The sequence below is a fragment of the Salmo salar genome, chromosome 08, assembly GCF_965601325.2.
Source record: "Salmo salar chromosome 08, fSalSal1, whole genome shotgun sequence".
NCBI classification, from domain to species: Eukaryota; Metazoa; Chordata; class Actinopteri; order Salmoniformes; family Salmonidae; genus Salmo; species Salmo salar.
Genome location: NC_138298.1, coordinates 8,804,904 through 8,830,626, shown reverse-complemented (window position 1 = coordinate 8,830,626; position 25,723 = coordinate 8,804,904). Strand labels below are relative to the sequence as shown.

General features: G+C 45.2%; 1 protein-coding gene across 8 annotated transcripts in view; it reads left to right on the top strand.

The window, feature by feature from the left end:
• Window positions 1–25,499, top strand: part of LOC106609939 (protocadherin Fat 1) — a 102,265-nt gene extending 76,766 nt beyond the window's left edge. For 3 of the 8 annotated variants that reach the window (XM_014208975.3, XM_014208978.3, XM_014208974.3), the window contains 17 exons: window positions 3,389–3,778; window positions 4,354–4,568; window positions 5,484–5,621; window positions 6,004–6,147; window positions 6,483–6,680; window positions 12,588–13,187; window positions 13,834–14,056; window positions 14,315–14,449; window positions 14,686–14,843; window positions 16,015–16,495; window positions 16,773–16,926; window positions 17,530–17,640; window positions 17,764–18,407; window positions 18,973–19,107; window positions 20,663–20,719; window positions 21,372–21,407; window positions 22,142–25,499. In XM_014208975.3, the coding sequence (XP_014064450.3) occupies window positions 3,389–3,778; window positions 4,354–4,568; window positions 5,484–5,621; window positions 6,004–6,147; window positions 6,483–6,680; window positions 12,588–13,187; window positions 13,834–14,056; window positions 14,315–14,449; window positions 14,686–14,843; window positions 16,015–16,495; window positions 16,773–16,926; window positions 17,530–17,640; window positions 17,764–18,407; window positions 18,973–19,107; window positions 20,663–20,719; window positions 21,372–21,407; window positions 22,142–22,830 (4,508 nt within the window). In that variant the 3' untranslated portion in view covers window positions 22,831–25,499. Of the gene's footprint in view, window positions 1–3,388; window positions 3,779–4,353; window positions 4,569–5,483; window positions 5,622–6,003; window positions 6,148–6,482; window positions 6,681–12,587; window positions 13,188–13,833; window positions 14,057–14,314; window positions 14,450–14,685; window positions 14,844–16,014; window positions 16,496–16,772; window positions 16,927–17,529; window positions 17,641–17,763; window positions 18,408–18,972; window positions 19,108–19,522; window positions 19,584–20,662; window positions 20,720–21,371; window positions 21,408–22,141 lie in introns of those variants that run through there. The other 5 variants (XM_082978344.1, XM_014208977.3, XM_014208980.3 and 2 more) reach the window with 3 other exon arrangements.
• Window positions 25,500–25,723: the final 224 nt, after the last annotated feature.

The following is a 25,723-nucleotide window of genomic DNA, read 5'->3' as shown; positions in this document are numbered from 1 at the left end:
TCTCTTTCCTCTCTATCCCCCCATCTCTTCCCATCTCTATCACCCATCTCTTTCCTCTATCCCCCTATCTCTTCCCATCTCTATCCTCTCTATCTCCTTATCTCTTCCCTCCTCCTCTCATCACCCCATCTCTTCCCATCTCTATCCCCTCATCTCTTCCCATCTCTATCCTCTCTATCCCCTCATCTCTTTCCTCTCTATCCCCCTATCACTTTCCTCTCTATCACCCCATCTCTTCCCATCTCTATCCTCTCAATCCCCTCATCTCTATCCTCTCTATCCCCATCTCTATCCTCTCTATCCCCCTATCTCTAGCCTCTCTATCCCCTATCTCTTTCCTCTCTATCACCCTATCTCTATCCCCTATCTCTTCCCATCTCTTTCCTCTCTATCACCCCATCTCTTCCCATCTCTATCCCCTCATCTCTTCCCATCTCTATCCCCATCTCTATCCTCTCAATCCCCTCATCTATCCCCTATCTCTTCCTATCTCTTTCCTCTCTATCACCATATATCTTCCTATCTCTATCCCCTCTCTTCCCATCTCTTTCCTCTCTATCACCCCATCTCTTCCCATCTCTATCCCCTCATCTCTATCTTCTCTATCCCCATCTCTATCCCCCTATCTCTTTCCTCTCTATCACCATATATCTTCCTATCTTTTTCCTCTCTATCCCCTCTCTTCCCATCTCTTTCCTCTCTATCACCCCATCTCTTCCCATCTCTATCCCCTCATCTCTATCCTCTCTATCCCCATCTCTATCCCCCTATCTCTTTCCTCTCTATCACCATATATCTTCCTATCTTTTTCCTCTCTATCCCCTTATCGCTTTCCTCTGTACCACCCTATCTCTTCTCATCTCTATCCTCTATCCCCCTATCTCTTCCCATCTCTAGCCTCTCTATCCCCTATCTCTTCCCATGTCTTTCCTCTCTATCCCCCATCTCTATCCTCTCTATCCCCCATCTCTATCCTCTCTATCCCCCTATCTCTTCCCATCTTTAGCCTCTCTATCCCCTCTCTTCCCATCTCTCCCCTATCTCTTCCCATCTATCTCTTTCCTCTCTATCCCCTCTCTTTCCTCTCTATCCCCTATCTCTTTCCTCTCTATCCCCTTATCGCTTTCCTCTGTACCACCCTATCTCTTCTCATCTCTATCCTCTATCACCCCATCTCTTCCCATCTCTATCCCCTATCTCTTCCCATCTCTAGCCTCTCTATCCCCTCTATCCCCTCCCATGTCTTTCCTCTCTCCCCTGTCTCTTCCCATCTCTATCCTCTATCACCCTCTCTTCCCATCTCTTTCCTCTCTATCCCCCATCTCTATCCTCTCTATCCCCATCTCTATCCTCTCTATCCCCCTATCTCTTATCATCTTTAGCCTCTCTATCCCATCTCTTTCATCTCTTCCCATCTCTATCCTCTCTATCACCCTATCTCTTTCCTCTCCATCACCCCATCTCTATCCCCTATCTCTTCCCACTCTATCCCCATATCTCTTTCCGTCTCGTTCCTCTCTATCCCCATCTCTATCCTCTCTATCCCCCTATCTCTAGCCTCTCTATCCCCCTATCTCTAGCCTCTCTATCCCCCTATCTCTAGCCTCTCTATCCCCCTATCTCTAGCCTCTCTATCCCCCTATCTCTAGCCTCTCTATCCCCTCTCTATCACCATATATCTTCCTATCTTTTTCCTCTCTATCCCCATATCTCTTCTCATCTCTATCCCCTCTCTTTCCTCTCTATCCCCTATCACTCCATCTCTATCCCCTCATCTCTTTCCTCTCTATCCCCTATGTCCCCTATCTCTTCCCATCTCTTTCCTCTCTATCCCCCTATCTCTTCCCGTCTCTGTCCTCTTTATCTCCTATCTCTTCCCACTCTATCCCCCTATCTCTTCCCGTCTCTGTCCTCTTTATCCCCCCATCTCTTCCCGTCTCTGTCCTCTTTATCCCCTATCTCTTCTTATCTCTCCCCAGTTGTTATCTTCTGAAGTGGTTTCTTTTCTTTCTATTCCTTGTCTGTGCTGTCCCTCGTTCTATTGGGTAAACAGCATTCATGTGGCTCATACTAGACGCAAACAAGCTTTCTTCCCACTTTGGGCTGAGGAGGAACGTCTTTGTTACCGCTGTTGATAAAGTTTCAACGAATGCTGTCTTCCGAAGGCACAGTTTAATCAAACCCACGGTTCAGAATTTGGAGATAGTCAGTTAGCATGTAGACATTTTGTTTGCCTGTGGTTAAGTAAAATGGTTAAGTGGTTAGGTAAAATGGCAGACTGATTTTGGACACCAGATAGGGATGCAAGATAAAAGTAGTAACATAGTTTTATAAGGTACTGCATAAACATTACAAAATCGGGTCTGGTTGAATCAGACTCACAGTCTTGGAGGAAACCTCCAGAAGACTGGATATGAAGTATAATCGTCTAGTGACGGGAGTCGAGATTGCTTAACGATTTGGCGCGATCCACTTAGACGTCATCAAGCAATTTCCGTCGGCCGAGTAATTTGGTCTGATAAAAGCGACGGTGACTGGAACCAACAGGTGGCAATAAACCGTGCTCCGGCAGACAAAAATTGCATCCCAAATGGCACCTTGTTCCCATTGTAGTGCACTGCTTTTGACCAGGGCCCGTTTGGTCAAAAGTAGTGCACTATCGAATAGAGTGCCATTTGGGACACAGCCAGCGTCTCTTTAGTCGTAATGAGATGCGCAGAGGAGGGAAATGTGTGTGTGTGTGAGAGAGAGAGAGAGATGTGGGCCACCTGCAAAAAGGCATTATGGTTATTGTCCACATCCGTCTCCGTCTCGTTTTTGTACCGCCCTGTCGGGAAGCGGCAAGGTGTTTGTTATTATGAGGGCGATGTGACTTGCCTATGCCGTTCGGGCATCACTCATTCATATATTTTTATGTACATATTCGTATTCATTCCTTTACACTTGTGTGTATAAGGTAGTTGTTGTGAAATTGTTAGGTTATATTACTTGTTAGATGTTACTGCATGGTCGGAACTAGAAGCACAAGCATTTCGCTACACTCGCATTAACATCTGCTAACCATGTGTATGTGACAAATACATTTGATTTGATGTTTGCGTTGTGAATGCTTTTGGTCGGTGAAAAGGGTATATTGTGTTGAAAGGCTGATATGACAAAGTATTGTTACTCAGGAGTGTGTGACTGTATTGCTGAGAAAGTACATGCAGCTTTATATTGTTTCCCATTTGGTTTGTTCATGGTTTTGCTTTCCAACAAAGGCAAAACGATAATGAACTGTCACTCAGAATAATGTTAGTCTAATGCTTTTATATCAGATTCTACACATTAGTTTTATTTTAGTCTATGTGTTTTTAACACATCTCTATCTCTCTCTGTCTCCTCCCAGGCTTGAACGGCGAGATCCTCTACTCCCTCGCCGACTCGGCCGACGGCCACTTCTCCGTGGACGAGCGTACCGGCGTCGTTGTATTAAAAAAGCCCCTGGACCGCGAGGCGCGAGCCGCGTACGAGCTCAAAGCGCGCGCCTCCGACCGGGGCTCCCCGCGCCGCCTCTCGTCCCTCTCCCGCGTCACGGTCTCCGTGCTGGACATCAACGACAACCCGCCCGTCTTCGAGCACCGCGAGTATGTGGCGGGCGTTTCGGAGGACGTGGCGGTGGGCACGCAGTTGCTGCGGGTGCACGCCGCTAGCCGGGACATCGAGGCCAACGGGGAGATCGCCTACGCCATCGTGAGCGGGAACGAGCACGGCATGTTCAGTGTCGACCCTCGGACTGGTATGTCTCTCTTTCTCTCTCTGTATCTCTCTCTCTGTATCTCTCTCTCTCTGGATCTCTCCCTCTCTGGATCTCTCCCTCTCTCTGTATCTCTCTCTCTCGCTCTGCATCTCTCTCTCTATGTATCTCTCTCTCTGTCTCCACCTCTCCTCTTCCTTTATATGTCTCCCCAGTCGCACCATATTATGACTACTATCTTTGTGTGTATGTGTGGCAGGTTTAGCTTTTTTTCGTAATGAGTCTTGTTCTGGAGGCAGCCGTTCTGAGTGGTCACTAGCTGGCACAGCCACAAAGTCATCTAATCGGATTTGAACCCTAACCTTAACCACACTGCTAACCCCAATGCCTGACCTTAAATTAAGACCAAAAAACAAATGTGTGTTTTCATGAATTTTTACAAAATAGCCAATTTCAACTTTGCAGCTGGCCTATCTATGGGGAGATCACTCAGTAAACGTCAACCTGCGTTTCAAAGGGGACGTAGCGGATGACATTTCTGTTGTGTACATTGGGACAGTGGTGGAACCTTCTTCTAATCCAACCGTCCTATCCTCCCTCTCCCGTCTCCCCTCCAGGTGACATCTTCGTCATCGAGCCGCTGGACTTCGAGGTGTCCCACGAGTACTATCTGACAGTGGAGGCCACGGACGGGGGCACGCCGCCGCTCAGCGACATGGCCACGGTCAACATCAACCTGACGGACATCAACGACAACAGCCCCGCCTTTAGCCAGGCCACCTACGCCGCCGTGGTGGCCGAGGATGCCGAGCCCGGCAAGACCGTTGTGGCGGTGAGTTGACCGATGAGTGACCGTTCCGATCATTTGGTCTGGTGTTTCCCTTCGCAACTAGAAAACAAAAAGCATACAAAATTGCTAAAGGAATATATTAAAGTTTGTTTGCGTTGTGTTCGAACCTACAAAATGTTTTTGTATTGCGGTGATTGCCCTACCATTGTATAGGCAGTGTGCTTATGTCGCGTTTGTCATTTTTCTTCCGTTTCCCTCCTGCTCATAAAATACCTTTTCAATCACTGCACACCTCATCCCATTATTTCACCCCTCTATCTTAACTAGTCTTTCAGTCAGTACCCTCTCTCTGTATCTCTCTCTCTCTCTGTATCTCTCTTTCTCTGTATTTCTCTGTCTCTCTCTTTCTCTGTATCTGTCCGTCACGGATCAGTTGCTGAGTTAGATCACCTTCTGGTGGGGCAGAGTTAAACGAGGACCTCCCTCCGCTCTTCATGCTCAGCCTACTGTAACAGACACACACACACTAATGAATTAAAGACAGGTGACTCACTGAGCCGTCCCTTTCTCAATGTCCCCCTCTACTCTCTCTCTCGCTCTCTCCCCTTCCCCCTTTTTCTATACATCCCAACACCTCTTCCCTTGGCCCCTCACCCCTCCTCTCCCTCTTTCTTCCCCCGTGTCCATTTGTCAACTGTGTCTAATCAACCCGAATATAAATGATCCGTCGTTAAACAGGATTTTTATGCTTTCCCGTGTCACACACGTGTGAATCCTGTCCGTTCCCTGATTTCCCCTATGATCCGTTTCAATACCGGCCAGGTGTGTGTGTGAACATCTGTGTCCCACGGTCTCGTGTCAGAGCAGGTGCGTGTGTAAGTCTACATCTGTGTGTGTGTGTGTCGTCCTCGGCAGCTGGTCGTAACTCTTCCTCTCTCCTGTTCTCTCGGGTCGTAGGTGATGGCGGAGGATGCAGACGGGCCAGCCTATAACCACGTGCGTTACTCCATCGTGGAGGGGAACCAGGGCAGTCCCTTCACCATTGACCCAATTAGGGGAGAGGTCAAAGTGGCACGCCAGCTAGACAGAGAGACGGTATGGTGAAACATTCAACTTTATAATGGATGGGCATTGATGTAAATTCATTAAAATGCATATCTGTGAAATATCTTCGAAGTTCGTGTGTGTGTGTCAATGTATTTATGCTACTTCATATATTCATTTATGTGTGTGTCTGTGTCTAAATATATGCATTTGTGTGTGTGTGGACATCTAATTCTGTCTTCAGTGACACCTTAATTGCACTGTAGACTGCAATCAAACGGAAAAGCAGAGCCAGTTTACCAGTCAGCTTTGCATAATCGCTTACAAAAGCAGTACAGAGCGTGATAGAGGTATTAATTATCTCTCTTTCTCTCTCTTCCTCTCTCCCTTTCTCTCTCGCCACCCCACCCCTCTTCCCTCCCTTCCCCATCAGACATCGGGGTACACCCTGACGGTGCTGGCGTCGGACAACGGCGTTCCGGCCCGCTCCAGCAGCGCCACGGTCAACGTCGACGTGTCTGACGTCAACGACAACCCGCCCCTCTTCTCCCCTGCCAACTACAGCCTCATCATCCAGGTGAGAAGAAAGGGATGGATGGAAGGAGAGAGTGGGAGGGAGGAGGGTGGTGAAGGTGGCAAAGAGGGAAAGGTGCTGGTAAAGATTGAGAGAAGAGTTGGTGAGAGGAGAGGATAGAGAAGAAGGGAGGGATGAGGGGTGGAAGTGAAGAAAGAAGTGGTGAGATGACTGAAGGTGTAAGGATTCGAAAGATGATAGTAAAAAATGACTTAGCCTTCGAGGAAGAGAAAGATTGATTCCCACATCAAATCCCCTCTCCTGCTCTCTCACACAGCAGTCGTTACTGCCCACAGTATCCCTGAATACTAAGTCTAAACCACTTCCTTTTCTCGCAGGAGAATCGTCCAATGGGGACCAGCGTTGTCCAGCTCATCGTGACCGACCGGGACGCCACGCACAATGGGCCGCCGTTCGCCTTCACCATCATCAACGGCAATGAGGGGGGTGTGTTCGAGGTGAACCAACAGGGGGCGCTGCTGGTGGTGGAAGAGCTGAAGAGGAAGACCAAGGAGAACTACCTACTGAATGTCCAGGTACTATAGGAGCGTATGGAGTGTTGGTTGGTCACTCTCTCTCCTTCTATTACTGTGTTTCCTTCACTTTCTTTTTCTTTCCCTCTCTCTCTCTTTCTGTATCTCTCTCTCTTTCTCTTTCAGTGTCTCTCTCTCTTTCTGTGTCTCTCTCTGTATCTCTCTCTCTCTTTGTAACTCTCTTTCTCTTTCAGTGTCTCTCTCTCTCTTTCTGTGTCTCTCTCTCTCTCTGTATCTCTCTTTCTCTTTGTAACTCTCTCTATCTGTATCACTCTCTCCACCCCCTCTACTTACCTCTCTTTCTCTCCCTTTCTGTGGACAATAGCCTGCTCTGCAGCTGCCCACTGTGATAAACCTCTCTTAGAAACATCAAAATGATAACAAGATCTATAGCGTCAAATCTAAATAATCACCATGTATAAAAAAAAATCCTGCTGCCCTCTCTCACACCGAGTGAATCAGAGTGCAAGGCAGAATATCTCACATGAGAGGCATAGTGGAGAGAGCCGCAGCCAGCTCGCGTGTTGCCAGTCGGTGAACTACTGTCCTCTCTTTCTGAGGAGAAAAGGAGTAGGCGGATGAGAAAGAAGTGCGATTTCTCGACTCAGACTAACGTTCTGAATGTTGCAGATAGAAATATATTGAACAGAGCTGAGACGGTTTCCCTATTCTGTCTGACCGACAATTCTATCTATTCTACACTGTGTATTTGTTTCTTAACGTTTGGTAATCCTCCTGAACGCTCCAGAGGTTGCTGTAGCATCTCTGGCTGTGTAAATGCCTTTCAAATGCAGGTGGATGTTTATTTGTCTGAGCACGTAGGCCCTTAGTCTTTCTGCAGGTAGTACATTTTGACTTGAGTATTGATGAATGGGGAAGATTCAGCATTAGGAGAATGGAAGAGCATAAGCTCCCTCTACTGTGGGAAAGTGGAGCTGCATACAGCAAAATTACTGGCAAAGATGGAGTACTTTCAACATGTGTCTTGGATTTTTGCTGTAGCCTGTATGTCATTTGGTTAGCCTTCTAACCTCTATGGGCTAGGTGGGACGCTAGCGTCCCCCCCGTGGTGCACTCCATCAACAGCAGGTGCATTTCAAGAGCGGCAAATTTGAATCCAAATAAATGTCAAAATTCAAATTTTTCAAACATACAACTATTTTACACCCTTTGAAAGATAAACATCTCCTTAATCTAACCACGTTTTACGATTTCAAAAAGGTTTTACGGCGAAAGCATAAATTTAGAGTATGTTAGGACAGTACATTTACAAGAGTTGTGTGTAATGTTTTGTCAATTCAAAGACAGGGTCACCAAAACCATAAAACCAGCTAAAATGATGCACTAACCTTTTACAATCTCCATCAGATGACACTCCTAGGACATTATGTTAGACAATGCATGCATTTTTAGTTCTATCAAGTTCATATTTATATCCAAAAACAGCGTTTTACTATGGCATTGATGTTGAGGAAATCGTTTCCCTCCAATAACCGGCAGTCAAGTCAACACCACAAATTAAATAATTAAAATTAGAAAACATTGGTAAAATATGATATTGTCATTTAAAGAATTATAGATTTACATCTCTTGAACACAATCAACTTGCCAGATTTAAAAATAACCTTACTGGGAAATCACACTTTGCAATAATCTGAGCACTGCGCCCAGAAAAATAAGCGTTGCGATACAGACTAGACGTCATGTTGTGGAGATCTAAAATCGAAAATACTATGTAAATAATCCATTACCTTTGATTCTCTTCATCAGATGTCACTTCCAGGTATCACAGGTCCATAACGAATGTAGTTTTGTTCAAAAAAGCTCATCATTTATGTCCAAAAATCTCCGTCTTGTTAGCACATGATCTAAGCCAGCCGGACTTCTCGTCATGAACGAGGGGAAAAAATATATTTACGTTCGTTCAAACATGTCAAACGTTGTATAGCATAAATCATTAGGGCCTTTTTTAACCAGAACATGAATAATATTCAAGGTGGACGAATGCATACTCTTTTATAACGTATTGGAACGAGGGTACCCAACATGAACTCGCGCGCCAGGTGTCTAATGGGCCATCATCGTTCCATGGCTCTTGTTCGGTCAGATCTCCCTCCAGAAGACTCAAAACACTTTGTAAAGGCTGGTGACATCTAGTGGAAGCAATACGAAGTGCCAAAATATTCCTCAGCCCCTGTGTTTTTCAATGGGATAGGTTTAAAGGTAATACAACACATCAGGTATCCACTTCCTGTCAGAAAATGTCTCAGGGTTTTGCCTGCCAAATGAGTTCTGTTATACTCACAGACACCATTCAAACAGTTTTAGAAACTTTAGAGTGTTTTCTATCCATATATAATAAGTATATGCATATTCTAGTTACTGGGTAGGATTAGTAACCAGATTAAATCGGGTACATTTTTTTTATCCAGCCGTGCAAATACTGCCCCCTAGCCCTAACAGGCTAAGCACTCTTGGAAGATAAGCCAATGATTTGGCTATACTAGAGTATAATAAACAAGCAAACTAACATGCAACTGAAGAAGTGATAGTCAATCATAGGTCTAGCATAGTTATGTTATTACCCGTTATTACCCGTGTAGGGGTGATATGGGGATTGCAGAGTGATAGTTGGGTCAGTCTGCTTTAACATTATTGCCGAAATAGTGGCAGTTATTTGGGCTCATACATTGTTAGAAATTAGAGGTCGACCGATTTATGATTTTTCAAAGCCGATACCGATTAATCGGCCGATTTCTTTTTACATTTATTTATTTGTAATAATGACAATTACAACAATACTGAATGAACACTTATTTTAACTTAATATAATACATCAATAAAATCAATTTAGCCTCAAATAAATAATGAAATATGTTCAATTTGGTTTAAATAATGCAAAAACAAAGTGTTGGAGAAGAAAGTAAAAGTGCAATATGTGCCATGTAAAAAAGCTAACGTTTAAGTTCCTTGCTCAGAACATGAGAAGATATGAAAGCTGGTGGTTCCTTTTAACATGAGTCTTCAATATTCCCAGGTAAGAAGTTTTAGATTGTAGTTATTATAGGAATTATAGGACTATTTCTCTCTATACGATTTGTATTTCATATACCTTTGACTATTGAATGTTCTTATAGGCACTTTAGTATTGCCAGTGTAACAGTATAGCTTCCGTCCCTCTCCTCGCTCCTACCTGGGCTCGAACGTTGGAACACATCGACAACAGCCACCCTCGAAGCAGCGTTACCCATGCAGAGCAAGGGGAACAACCACTCCCAAGTCTCAGAGCGAGTGACGTTTGAAACACTATTAGCGCGCACCCCGCTAACTAGCTAGCCATTTCACTTCGGTTACACCAGCCCAATCTCGGGAGTTGATAGGGTTGAAGTCATAAACAGCGAAATGCTTGAAGAATTGCAAAGAGCTGCTGGCAAACGCACGAAGGTGCTGTTTGAATGAATGCTTACGAGCCTGCTGCTGCCTACCATTGCTCAGTCAGACTGCTCTTTCAAATCATAGACTTAATTATAACATAACACACAGAAATACGAGCCTTTGGTCATTAATATGGTCAAATCCGGAAACTATCATTTCGAAAACGAAACGTTTATTATTTCAGTGAAATACGGAACCGTTCCATATTTTATCTAATGGGTGGCATCCCTAAGTCTAAATATTCCTGTGCAACGACAGTGCTTTTTTCACAAATGCGCATGTTAAATCATCACCCGTTTGTCGAAGTAGGTTGTGATTCGATGAGAAATTAACAGGCACCGCATCGATTATATGCAACGCAGGACACGTTAGATAAACTAGTAATATCGTCAACCATGTGTAGTTAACCTCTATGCGCTTGCGTCCCACCTACTCAACAGCCAGTTGAATCCTGTGGCGCGTTATTCAAATCCTTAGATATGTTATTACTTCAATTTTTCAAAAATATGACTATTTTACACCATTTTAAAGATAAGACTCTCGTTAATCTAACCACACTGTCCGATTTCAAAAAGGCTTTACAACGAAAGCAAAACATTAGATTATGTCAGCAGAGTACCCAGCCAGAAATAATCAGACACCCATTTTTCAAGCTAGCATATAATGTCACATAAACCCAAACCACAGCTAAATGTAGCACTAACCTTTGATGATCTTCATCAGATGACAACCCTAGGACATTATGTTATACAATACATGCATGTTTTGTTCAATCAAGTTCATATTTATATCAAAAACCAGCTTTTTACATTAGCATGTGACTAGCATGTGACTAGCATTCCCACCGAACACTGCCGGTGAATTTACTAAATTACTCACGATAAACGTTCACAAAAAGCAGAACAATTATTTTAAGAATTATAGATACAGAACTCCTCTATGCACTCGATATGTCCGATTTTAAAATAGCTTTTCGGTGAAAGCACATTTTGCAATATTCTCAGTAGATAGCCCGGCATCACAGGGCTAGCTATTTAGACACCCAGCAGGTTTAGCACTCATCAAAGTCAGATTTACTATAAGAAAAATGTTCTTGCCTTTGTTGTCTTCGTCAGAATGCACTCCCAGGACTTCTACTTCAATAACAAATGTTGGTTTGGTCCAAAATAATCCATCGTTATATCCAAACAGCGGCGTTTTGTTTGTGCGTTCTAGACACTATCCTAAAGGCTAAATAAGGGTGACGAGCATGGCGCAATTCGTGACAAAAGAATTCTAAATATTCCATTACCGTACTTCGAAGCATGTCAACCGCTGTTTAAAATCAATTTTTATGCCATTTTTCTCATAAAAAAGCGATAATATTCCGACCGGGAATCTGCGTTTAGATAAACAGACAAAGGAAAACAAAGCATTCGGTCGAAGCGGGCACGCGCCTAAGCCCATAGTACTCTGAGTGGCCACTTGCCAAAAGCGATAAAGTGTTTCAGCCAAAGCCTGCCTCGATATCGTTCAACGTTTTCCCGGGCTCTGAGACCCTATGGAAGACGTAGGAAGTGTCACGTTATTGCACAGATCCTGAGTCTTCAATAAAAAGAGCCAAGATGAAACACTACTTCTCAGACAGGCCACTTCCTGCTTGAAATCTTCTCAGGTTTTGGCCTGCCATAGGAGTTCTGTTATACTCACAGACACCATTCAAACAGTTTTAGAAACTTTAGGGTGTTTTCTATCCAAAGCCAATAATTATATGCATATTCTAGTTACTGGGCAGGAGTAGTAACCAGATTAAATCGGGTATGTTTTTTATCCAGCCGTGTCAATACTGCCCCTATCCCCAACAGGTTAACTAGTGATTATGTTAAGGTTGATAGTTTTTTATAAGATAAGTTTAATGCTAGCTAGCAACTTACCTTGGCTTCTTGCTGCCCTCGCGTAACAGGTAGTCAGCCTGCCACGCAGGCTCCTCGTGGAGTGCAATGTAAGGCAGGTGGTTAGAGCATTGGACTAGTAACCGGAAGGTTGCAAAGACGAATCCCCGAGGTGACTAGGTAAAAATCTGTTGTTCTGCCCCTGAACAAGGCAGTTAACCCCCGTTCCTAGGCCGTCATTGAAAATAAGATTGTGTTCTTAATCTGACTTGCCTAGTTAAAATATCGGCAAATCGGTGTCCAAAAATACAGATTACCGATTGTTATGAAAACTTGAAATCGGCCCTAATTAATCGTCCATTCCGATTAATCGGTCGACCTCTATTAGAAGTACTTTTGTTAACTTGATGAATGAAAGCAGTAAAATAAGTGAATTGTGTCGAAGTTTTGGAGACATTTTATAACTAGGCCTAAGTTTTTGATAATCAATATGAAAGCTTTAGTTGGGTCACCGCACAATCTCTCTCTCTCTCTCTCTCTCTCTCTCTCTCTCTCCAGACACAACGTGTGACTTATCCCTCTCTCCTCCATTTTCTTCCTCTAGGTGGCTGACAACGGCAAGCCCCAGCTCCTCTCCACGGCCTACATCAGCATCCGGGTTATCGACGAGAGCGTCTACCCGCCCGCCGTCTTCCCGTTGGACATCTACATCTCTGTCGCCGGCGAGGAATACCCTGGCGGCGTGCTCGGCAAAATCCACGCCACCGACCAGGACATTTACGACACGCTAACTTACAGTCTCGCACCTCCATCATCCACGGATAACGCCGAAGACGCTCTGTTCACCGTCTCCGCCGCGGACGGCAAAGTCATAGCCCGGCGCCCGCTCTACGTGGGCCACTACCCGCTCAACATCACCGTCACAGACGGGCGCTTTTCGGCGACAGCCGACGTGAACGTGCACGTGCGCCAAGCGACTCGCCAGGCGCTGGACAACTCCATCGCCGTGCGTTTCGCCGGCATCGCGCCCGAGGAGTTCATCGGGGACTACTGGCGCACGTTCCAGCGGGCGTTGAGGAATATAGCGGGGGTGAGACGCAGCGAGGCACAGCTGGTTAGTCTGCAGCCCTCCGAGCAGGGGACAGGAGACCTGGATGTTCTACTGGCTCTGGAGAAGTCCGGGAGTCCCTACCAACCACAGGAGGTAAGAACCATGACCACGGCTCGTATTCACCAAATGTCTCAGAGTAGGAGTGCTGATCTAGGATCAGGTCCTCCCCCTGTCCATATCATCCTATTAATTGTGATCTGAAAGGCAAAACTGATTCTAGATCAGCACTTACTTTGTTTACTAGCCAATGCGGTTATGATACTGATAATAATACCAATAACATATGTAGTAATTTAACGCAATATAATGCTTGTAATAATGATGATAGGGATATTAGCTTTAGCATAACATATAATATGGCACACAATGTATGAATAGCTTTTAAAATGGTGGTCTGTCTTCCACTAACATAAAAGTAAGAATAGAAGACGGGCAACCATGGAAATTGACAGATTGTATTTACAGTTGTGAAATAGAATCAAAACTCTAGAATTCATCATGAAGAATAGTCAAATGCAATCGTAAGGCAGTACACATCAAAAGAACGTCTATCAACTTTAGTAGATCTCTTGGTCTATTGGCTAAAGTGTTGAAGGTTGCTGGTCCCGAATTAGAGTCCCGGGAACCCCCCCACCCCGAATTCGCTGCATTTCAATGAACATTTCAATGAATGTGTCTGTTTAAGGACTTCCAAGTTGATCTTTCAGTCTTTTTAACGTCTTCACTATTGCTCCTCCAGGTGGTCTTCCGCAAGCTCAACTCGTCTGCGGCGGTCATCGAGGAAATGACGGGCGTGCGCCTCGTGCGCGTGATCAAGAAGCTGTGCGCCGGCCTGGACTGCCCACTGCACTTCTGCGACGAGGTCATCAGCCTGGACAAGACCACCATGTCCACCTATAGCACGGCCCGCCTCAGCTTCGTCACGCCACGACACCAGCGCACGGCTACCTGTCAATGTGAAGGTACTGACAGACACGCACCAATACATACATGGCCCTAAACACACACACACACACACACACACACACCACACACACACACACACACATACATAGGCATAGATGTGCATAAATAGACACACACACAAACACACCTTTACCCCTCCCACCCCATCACACACACATACACCTAAACCACCACATCCCCCACACACCCCCCCTTACCCCCTGACCCCATTCTGGCTTCATCATGCTCTTAACCCGTGTACATTGTTGTTCCAGGTGGCAAATGCCCCACGGCGAACAAGCTGTGTGATGCCAACCCCTGCCCAGAGGGCATGGAGTGTGTGGCAGACCGGAAGGAGGCCAAGTATAGCTGTGTGTGTCCAGATGGTGCCAAGCAGGGCAAGTGCTCCGGTAAGAGCAGACACACCTCTCATCCTATCTGACTCTCTCTCTCTCCCCCACTCTCCATATCTCTCTCTACTACCCCTCTCTCCCTATCTCTCTCCCACTGATATGAAGCTGTCAAATGAGTATATATGAACCTATTGTTTGTTTGTTTTGTCTCTGTATTCACTGTCTAGTTATCGGTCTCTCCCTCCTCTTATCTCTCCCCCCCATACTTATCTTTACCCCCCCCCCCCCCCCAGACGGCCAGTCCCTGACGTTCAGCGGGACGGGCTATGTCAAGTACCGTCTGATGGAGAATGAGAACAAGGAGGAGATGAAGCTGTCCCTCAGGCTGAGGACCTTCTCCAGCCACGCCACCGTCATGTATGCCAAGGGAACCGACTACAGCATCCTGGAGGTGGGTCAAAGGTCAAACACGGTGTGCGCGTGTCCATGTGAGAAAACGCCAGATTCTAGCTACCAGCTACAGATTACAAGAAAAAAAATCTCCTTCCCACACCATTTCAAGTCCACCGTAGTATTTTTCCCAGCTTGGGCATGAAATCACAGTAAACAAACCACTTTCTTGTCTGTGCTGTGGGTACTGTCCTATTTATTCTGAGTCTGCTGCTCCAGCTCCAAGTCCCATGCCCAATCCCCGTATTAGCCCATGTTATCCTGTGTAGGATAACGGCCTGATAATCGCTAGCTGCCAGGACCTCCCCTTGGGGGGCCGCCATGCGGTGTGCTGGTTGTCTTTTATGATCCTCACGTGAAAGGGCTCTGGGAATGCGGTGGTGGGGCTGCATGTAGAACAACACACACAGCCGTGCTATTTTCAGGGAATGCTGAGAGGGAAGCGGAAAGCACTTTCTCACACATTCCTCACCGGGGTACTGTCTGGGTGCCAGAGGATCAGCTATTCACTACGTAGTGCACTACTTTTGAGCAGGGCCCATAGGGTTCTGGTCAAAAGTAGTGCATTATAGAAGAAATAGGGTGCCATTTGGGACACTGCCTAGTGCTCCAAGGGAGTTAGCCTACTGATTTGAATATGACATGATATCACAAGACAATGTCATACGGTAAGATACGTTATATATACAAAAGTATGTGGACAGCCCTTCAAATTAGTGGATTCGACTAATTTCAGTCACACCCGTTGCTGGTGTATAAGGTGTATAAAATCGAGCACACAGCCATGCAATCTCCATAGACAAACATTGGCAGTAGAATGGCCTTACTGAAGAGCTCAGTGACTTTCAGCGTGGCACCGTCATAGAATGCCACCATTCCAACAAGTCAGTTCGTCAAATTTCTGCCCTGCTGGAACATTTCTTTTTACTGCTCTGATTACGTTTGTAACCAGTTAAGAACAGCCCTTAGCAGTAGTATATTGGCCATATACCACACCCCCTCGTTCCTTATTGGTTAATTATGGTAGTCCCGCCTTGGCTATGTGAACATTTTGCCATATTGCTGATACTTATTCAGTCTGGTTAGAGCTACAGAAGTTCCTATGGTGGGTAGGTACTAGCGGTTCTATCTGGACAGGGCATAACTTCTCTCTCCCTTTCTCCTTCCGTCAGATTGTGAATGGCCGCCTGCAGTACAAGTTTGACTGCGGCAGCGGCCCTGGAATCGTCTCTGTACACAGCACCCAGGTCAACGACGGCGACTGGCACACGGTCACCCTTGAGGTGGATGGCAACTACGCCAAGCTAGTCCTGGACCGCGTGCACGCCGCCTCGGGCACAGCGCCTGGTACTCTGCGCACACTCAACCTGGACAACAGTGTCTACTTTGGCGGGCATGTGCGCCAGCACCCCTCTTCCACAGCCGGGCGCCACGGTCGCAGTTTGCCCGTCACCAATGGGCTCCGAGGCTGCGTGGAAGCCATCGTGCTCAACGGCCAAGAGCTGCCGCTCAACACCAAGGCGCGTGGTGCCCACGCCGTGCTGGAGGACGTGGTGGACGTGGCGCCCGGGTGCGTGCTGGCGCCCGCCACCGAGGGCTGCTCCAGCAACCCCTGTACTAACGGGGGCAGCTGCTCCTCACTGGCCAACGGAGGTACGAAGCTCCCGTTGTGGTTTTTGTTGCTTGGTGTCGTGTTTATTCAAGTTGCTTAGTTATGCTCCTCAACCTAGTCTGCTTATAATGCCCAATATTTGATTATTTGAAGATGATTTCTTTATCATCCGAATGTGTGTTTCTGAACCCAAAGTTGAAGTATACAGCTGGAATCCTCATTCCTCAATCCATACCTGTTTTCCCTACAGCCCTGTGAACACACAATTACAATGAAATGTCCAACCTTTTTCTTATGCCTTCTCTGCTGTTTCACCAGGTTACTTCTGTAAGTGCAAGGCTTCATTCATGGGTACTCACTGTGAGATTGGCATCAGCCCATGTGCCTCCAACCCCTGCCTGTACGGGGGAACCTGTGTGCCACGCGGCGACGACCTCTACTGCCAGTGCAGAGGGCAGTACTCAGGACAACGGTATGAATCTGTCTCTTTCGTATAGATATGATACTTTTATTAACATAGTGACTGTTTAAGGGTTAAAATGGAATTATAGATTTGGGAGCTCAGACGAGCCATTTTTCCTGACTTTTGCTGACAGATATAATGATTTAATACTTGTTATAAGCATGGTATTAAAAATGATGCCCTCTTACCAATTTCAATGTTTGGATAACATTTTCTAAAAAATATTCTGTTTTGGCATGTGTTGTATAAATATTTGGCGGAGGAAACAATCTCAGCTTATCTGCGTTCCCAAATCCATCGTCCCGTAATTTTTTTGTTGCTCCTATCCAGAGCTCAGTATTCTCCATCAAGAGTAACATATGTTAGCACTCCATTCGCTCAATCTGAAATGAAAATCGAGCCTAAGCTCATGTTGATAAAAAACGGAAGCGTTGCTCTGTAGGAAATGGCATTGAGCGTTTCCGCAGAGCTGAAATCACATACACACGTATAGATACTTTTCTAAAATACTAGGATTAAGCATTGGATCAGTGACTGTCAGGAAATAATACGGTTATTTCTCATTACTCTTTGGTCTAGGCTGCTGTATTGAATACGTATCTTTCGCTACAGGTGCCAGGTGGGGCCATACTGCACAGACAACCCCTGTAAAAACAGTGGGAAGTGCATTGACAGCCTGGATGGTCCTGTGTGTGAGTGTGAACAGGGATTCCAGGGTGACAGGTATGTGTGCACAAAGGGCGGCCATCTTACTTCTCAAAGCCACAGTTTTTCCAGTAGGAGATTTGCCAAACTACTATCTTTTACTGTCTCCTGATCCTCCCTGTCCTTTTTGTCGCGGTGCAGGTGCCTCAGTGATGTGGACGAGTGCCTGAAGAACCCATGCTCCAACGGTGGCCAATGCCAGAACACCTACGGCTCGTACACCTGCAACTGCTCCCTGGGCTACATTGGATGGCTATGCGAACTCCGCTCCGAGGTCCGTAACGAGTTCATCTCCACCTCCTGGAACATCGGCCTTGAAGAAGTCATCGGTATTGTGGTCTTTGTGGCCTCCATTTTCCTCCTGGTCGTCCTCTTCGTGGTCATCCGCAAGAGGGCGTGCCGAAGAAAGTCCAAGTCTGACGACGACATGCGCAGCCCGGGAGGTTTAGGAGCGCCGCACTCCTTCCTCCAGCGGCCCTACTTTGACGCAAAGCTCTGTAAGAACATTTACTCTGACATTCCGCCGCAGGTGCCTGTTCGGCCCAGCTCGTACACACCCAGCATCCCCAGCGATTCGCGCAACAATCTGGACCGCAACTCGTTTGAGGGCTCGGCCATCCCCGAGCACCCCGAGTTCAGCACGTTCAACCCGGACACGATGCACGGACACCGCAAGACGGTTGCCGTGTGCAGCGTGGCGCCCAACCTTCCTCCGCCGCCGCCCTCCAACTCGGTCTCCGACAGCGACTCCATCCAGAAGCCCAGCTGGGACTACGAGTATGACGGTAAAGCTCCTTTACTTCAGTCGATTATTGTTGATTCATATTTGTGGATTCCCTACTATAGATTTGTCAGGCTCATTGGTGGAATTACCTTCACATCATTCATGGTGTGTCCAATGGGGTTGGGCCGATATATGATAAAATCGACTATCGTGATATTTGATATTATCTTGAAGTGCAAGAGACGGTATATCATAATATGCCAGACTATACTCTTTTTGAACTTTACAAATCAAAACTGTGCAGTTCTATCAGTTAGGCTGTATCAATATGTCTAAATGAATTAACAAAGCCTTATTTTTCCGCCATACTGAGATTTTTTTATGAGAATGTGACAATAATATTATAAATAAGGACATCAATTGTACAGTCTGGAATTATCTATCTAGTCATTAAAGGGGCAAATATCTCTCAACCCTCGTGTCCAATACTAAATCCAAAGTACAAAAACCCTCTAACTTGATCACAGTAGAAATGTAGCAAATCCCTGCGTGTAGTCTCTTCCGGACATACTACTTCACAAACTTACATCTCTGTTTGTCTGTGTGTATGTGCTTCTGTACTCCAGCTAAGGTAGTAGACTTGGATCACTGTTTGACCAAGAAGCCAGTGGAGGACAGTGCCTGTCACTACAACACCAGGAGCAGTATGTCTGAGGTCCAGTCCCTCAGCTCCTTCCAGTCCGAGTCCTGTGACGATAACGGTATGTATCTGAACAGAAATGGTCAACCTCTTTTCATTGATAAATGTCCTAATGTATTGACTAGATTGATTTATACCCGAAGTGAACCAAGGAAGGTTGGTCGTCTTACAGACCCATATTTGTTCTTAATATAGATCTAAATATGTACTTTTACTTTGGTTGTATAATTATGAATTCCGAAGCAGTACATCAGACTCTTGCATGTTTGCAGTGGAAAGCACACGTGGGGATGCTTATGGAAAACTTGTCTGGTTCTTGTATGACTGCAGTTTTTTGTAGAGTGGCCCCTTGGCTGTAGTTGACTTGTATACATGCTACATGCTAATCATCGCTCTTTGCATGCCGTGATTGGCTGCAGTGGTGGCTCTGTGGGGTCATGTGTTCTTTTCTCTCCCTCTTTGCTGCGGGGCTTCAGTTCCCATTTGGATCAAATCGGTCCACAGACCCAGAACACGGTTTTAACTAGGGGTCAGCTTGTAAGTCCTCAATCACCTCGGTTCAGAAGGAAGCGATCAAAGAGATTTTTTGTTTTTGCCAGATTCTCCAGGAATAAAAAAGCCTTTCTGTTGTCGGTCTCTTTCTTTTTTCTCTCTCGCCCTCTACTCAGCCCTAGCCGCAAAACAGGCTTGCTTGTACAGGCTTCCCCACTGAAGTGGCAAGAGGGGAAATTAGCATTAGCCAAGGAAGTTAGCAAATTAGCATCAAAACATGATTTTAAGTTATTTCCTTTTATTTACTTGTATGGCCCTTTTTTTGTTTGTCTCTCTTTTCGCATGTGTTTCTTTTAAAACAAAATCTAGCCACGGATGGATGTTTGAAGAAGACAGCGAAGAGAATTAAGCAAGGGTATAAAGTACATATGATGGTTCTTCTCCCATATCTGCCCTCATTTCACATTGGGTTGTGGGGAATGTGTTTGCCATCAATCACCACAACCTTCATCTGTACTTACCCTTAACCTGACCATGAAAACCTGCTGGATTTCTGATACATAGATCTAATGTATTAATCATAGATATCTTTACAGTATATCTATATAGAAAATATTTCAACTTCTTTGTGAAGTATTATTTGTAATTTTTTTAGATTGTATTTGGACAAAATATAGTCTTAGCTATTTTAGGGCTGGAGAGGCATTTTTATCCTTGAGAATTTCTCTGATCCTTCCTTCCATACTGTCAATGGCACCCCTAGCATCTCCGTATGTTGTTGCTATGTGTTTTCTTGCACAAAGACCAAACTCCCTCTCCACCGTGTCCCGTTCCACATCTGTGTTTGTGACCAACCATTGAAACCCAAACATCCAATTTAGACATCCTTCAACATCATGTAGTCAAAGTCTTACCCTCCCGCCTTTGTCCTACCCCCCCCCCCCCCCCCCCCCAACCAAAAACTCCATACGTTTCAGAGCGACACAGGGGAAAAAAATGTTTTTGTAGGGAAACGTTTCTCGACGCAAACGTGCTCTTCCATTTTTGTTTGGTTTCTTTTCCCAAATAATTTGTACTAATGTAAAAATATTCCTCATCTGCTCCTTTCCCTTACCTTTCACAAGCCTCCATAGTGACGGTTATCCACCTTGTCAACTCTGTTATTGACTCGGTGGAAGAAGGTACTTTTTTACTACTATCACCTCAATACTTGTTAGTCGTCTGTGGTGGTTCTGTGTGGTGGCGTTCCATAGTTTCCAGACCTGGGTTCAAATACTATTTGAAATCTTTCAAGTACATTGAGTGTTTGCTTCCGCCTGCCTGGAGTAGCAGGTGGGCGGAGTTTGCACTTTAAAAACACATTTCTATTGGTTCCATTGCAACAGGTAAGCACCGTTTAAAATGATTTTGAATGCTATTTTAACCCAAGTCTGGTAGATTCGTGCTCCGTCCTCAGTGTCAGGATGATGAGTTAGGCTTCCGAGATGCCATTTCCTTATCCAATGATATGCCTCATCTCATTGTCATCCAAATTATTGTAATTTGAATCGCGCTGCCTAATTTGAGTCTCAAAATTGAAATGTCTCACACGATTGGCCAATTAACAGAGCAGCAAAAGTGTCATTTGGAAGGTCCTAGGTTAATTTCCCTCGCCCCTCGATTGACTGTTTAAGAAAATGGCACTACTGTTGTTTTGTATTGTAAGCGTGTATCTTTACTCAGAGCAGAAGGTGTTTTTTTCATGTTTCATTCTTGTTCTGGGCTTCTCTCTCTCTCAGGTTCTTAACTTGACTTGTTTTCCCTCTCTCTTCTCCCGTCTCGCCTCGTCTAAAGAGTCTTTTTTGGCTCATGATCTCAAGAACCCAAGAGGTGACTGTTTTGTCATTTTTTGGCCTGAAGCCCAGTGGTGTTCACCCCCCTTACTGTCAACCAACAAAACAATCCTTTGCATGACGTAGATGCTGTGAGGAAATATAACTGGAAATGTGTAAGCATTATTTGGTCGAAACAACATCATATCGATAGTTATAAACTAAACATGGAAACTAATTTTGTCACAGTACTTCAATTCAAATCCTTCACGTAGACCCTAAAATGAGTTTTGTGTCCCCACTTTCCCCCAGTAACTATAACAGTCCCACGTTGAATGAAGTTATTAATAGCAGTCAGATTCCTTTGATGTCTGATGCTAAAAAACTTAGAGCCAACTTTAAAGACAATGTTTGAAACGTTGCTTTGAAAAACACTAATCGTATTCACCCCCATTTTGAAATGATATCAGCATAAACCACTCCATAAATGCAGTAAAAGTGTCTGTTTCAAGTGTATCTTAATCAGTATTTGTTTATACTATGTGAGTGTACGTGTGTATTTGCAAAGAATGTGTGTGCATTTTAAACTGTTTTGTGATTTTTGTTTATTTTTTAACACATCCAACTGAATGAGTTGGTGTGTCATGAAAATTGCATGGTGTGGGTTTTTAACACTAACATGCTGCTGTTGTGTAAATGTATGTAATCTGATCTGTGCGAGTGTGTGTGTGTGCTTTGAGGTGTAGGGTGGTGGGACCTGTGGTATCTAATTATTTGCATCCTGTCCAACAGGCTATCACTGGGACACATCTGATTGGATGCCAAGTGTTCAACTTCCTGGAATCCAGGAGTTCCCGCAGTATGAGGTCGTGGAGTCCCCGGCCCCCCTGTACAGTGACCCGAACGCCATCGATACTGACTACTACCCCGGCGGCTACGACATCGAGAGCGACTTCCCACTGCCGCCAGAGGACTTCCCCACCCACGAGGACCTGCCCCCGCCGCCGCTACCCGAGTATGGCGACCGCTACGCCACCCTGGAACCACCCCGGAGGGACCTGGCGCCTCCTGGCAGCCCAGGTTCGAGTTCGGCCTCGGGGGTGCGCCACCGCCCACCACTACCCCAGCTCTATAGCCTTAACCGGTACCTACCGCACCACCACTACCCCAGCGACGCTGAGGGCAGCCTGGGCCGCGGCAGCTCCACGGCCGCCACCAACTCCACCCCGACCTCCACCATGGGAGGCGCCAGCAGCTACCGGGGCGGCTACCCCATGGGGTACGGGCGGGGGGACTTTGAGGCGCCGGCGCTGGACAACATGTCCATGTCCCTGTACACATCCACGGCCTCCTGCTCGGACATGTCGGCGTGCTGCGAGGAGTCAGAGGTCATGATGAGCGACTATGAGAGCGGTGACGAGGGACACTTTGAGCGGCTGGCCATCCCCGCACTGGACTCCCAACAGCACACTGAAGTCTGACACTGGATCCAAACAAAAGTGCCTGAAGCCCCTCACGCCCCCACCCCTCCATCTCTACCTTATGTTAACCCCCTCTACCCGTGTATGTACACACTACAACTACACACAACACAAAGAGACACTACACTGACACATACACACTTATACATACAGTGCCTTGCAAAAGTATTCACCCCCCTTGGCGTTTTTTCCTATTTTGTTGCATTACAACCTGTAATTTAAATTGTTTTTTATTTGTATTTCATGTAATGGACTTCCCCAAAAAAGTCCAAATTGGTGAAGTGAAAAGAAAAAAAATTACTTGTTTCAAAAACAAAATTAAAATTACAAACGGAAAAGTGGTGTGTGCATATGTCTTCACCCCCTTTGCTATGAAGACCCTAAATAAGATCTGGTGCAACCAATTACCTTCAGAAGTCACATAATTAATTAAATAAAGTCCACCTGTGTGAAATCTAAGTGTCACGTGATGTGTCACACGATCTCAGTGTATATATACACCTGTTCTGAAAGGCCACAGAGTCTGCAACACCACTAAGCAAGGGGAACCACCAAGCAAACGGCACCATGAAGACCAAGGAGCTCTCCAAACAGGTCAGGGAGTGGAGAAGTACAGATCAGGGTTGGGTTATAAAAAAATATCCTAAACTTTGAACGTCCCACAGAGCACCATTAAAACCATTATTAAAAAATTGAAAGAATATGGCACCACAACAAACCTGCCAAGAGAGGGTTGCCCACCAAAACTCACGGACCAGGAAAGGAGGGCATTAATCAGAGAGGCAACAAAGAGACCAAAGATAACCCTGAAGGAGCTGCAAAGCTCCACAACGGAGATTGGAGTATCTGTCCATAGGATCACTTTAAGCCATACACTCCACAGAGCTGGGCTTTACGGAAGAGTGGTCAGAAAAAAGCAATTTCTTATAGAAAAAAAATAAGGCATTTGTGAGACTCTGGTAAGATGAGACTAAAATTGAGCTTTTTGGCCATCAAGAAAAACGCTATGTCTGGCACAAACCCAACACCTCTCATCACCCTGAGAACATCATCCTGTGGGGATGATGTCCAGCATCATGCTTTGGGGATGTTTTTAATAGGCAGGGACTGGGAAACTGGTCAGAATTGAAGGAATGATGGATGGCGCTAAATACAGGGAAATTCTTGAGGGAAACCTGTTTCAGTCTTCCAGAGATTTGAGACTGGGACAGAAGTTCACCTTCCAGCAGGACAATGACCCTAAGCATACTGCTAAAGCAACACTCGAGTGGTTTAAGGGGAAACATTTAGAAGTCTTGCAATGGCCTAGTCAAAGCCCAGACCTCAATCCAATTGAGAATCTGTGGTATGACTTAAAGATTGCTGTATACCAGCGGAACCCATCCAACTTGAAGGAGCTGGAGCAGTTTTGCCTATAAGAATGGGCAAAATCCCAGTGGTTAGATGTGCCAAGCTTATAGAGACATATCCCAAGAGACTTGCAGCTGTAATTGCTGCAAAAAGTGGCTCTACAAAGTATTGCCCTTAGGGGAGGGGGGGGGGGGGGGGGGGGGGGGGGGGGGGGGGGGGGGGGGGTGAATAGTTATGCACACTCAAGTTTTCAGTTTGTCTTATTTCTTTAACAATACAAATATTTTGCATCTAGAAAGTGGTAGGCATGTTGTGTAAATCAAATGATACAAACCACCAAACAATCTATTTTAATTCCAGGTTGTAAGGCAACAAAATAGGAAAAATGTGAAGGGGGGTGAATACTTTCGCAAGGCACTGTATACACACAGAGCAATGAATTTGTTCACCAAAACAGGAGTAATTGGGACTGGTCTTACTCTGAAGGCTGCTTGGCTGGGCGGCAGTGTCTTCAAGGAGATATCATTCAGCACTGGACCCCGTAGCCTCCTCTATCTACTCTGTCCAACTCCTGCAGTACTGGAAAAATACCCGTGTTTGAGTTGGCTGTGCCATTGCTTTAGGTAAATGTCAATTATGCACAAGAAATGTCTGACGGAAAAATACATTGATGTACAACTACAAAGAAAAAAAGAAAACCATTGACACAATAACGATTATGATAAATAAAACAGAATTCAAGGTGATATCTGTATTTGTAGAGGTAAAACCGTGCAAACTGATTTTTGATACAAATCCTTGTTCATTTTCAATGTAAATTTAAATGTACAGTTTTGATTTCAAGGTTTACTAGGTTTTGTAGATATTTTATGCTTTTGTTTTCCCAAAAAAACACAAGTTAAATGGTGTGCTACATTATCAGCCTTACTGTTCCTTCATTCACAAGAAGAAAAAACTGAAACTTGTTTAACAAAAGAGAAGAGCTCTGCTTTTCCAAAACACGATGTATCTGTTGAAAATTGATCGTCTCCTGCTCATTTCAAAAAGGGTCTTCGATGAGCGACTGCATATTCTTGTGTTGTTCTATTTTTTATTTGTTTGTTTGTACATGGCGACTTTGGAACCTCTTTATTTTTCCACCACGAAAATGGGACCCAATATATTTATAGTGCAAAGTTATCCATAGACACTTGACTTTTTCAGATGTCTATGTGGGTGTGAGCAGTGCTATGGTCTTGTTAAGGTTTTTATTGAATACTGCCATTAGCTCACGCTTTCCTACTGGCAATAAATTATTAATAAAAAAAAACATTTCGGTGCCTTGTGTTTTTTATTTGTTTCTGGTGTTTCATTTAATTCAATTCGATACAATGTTATTCATCCAACTTTATTTAGGGGCAATTAAGTAAAGCAAGTCAGGGTAAACATCAAAGTCAACTGTAGAAATATCATGTGTATAACATACAGTTGAAGTCGGAAGTTTACATACACTTATTAGGTTTGAGTCATTAAAACTCATTTTTCAACCACTCCACAAATTTCT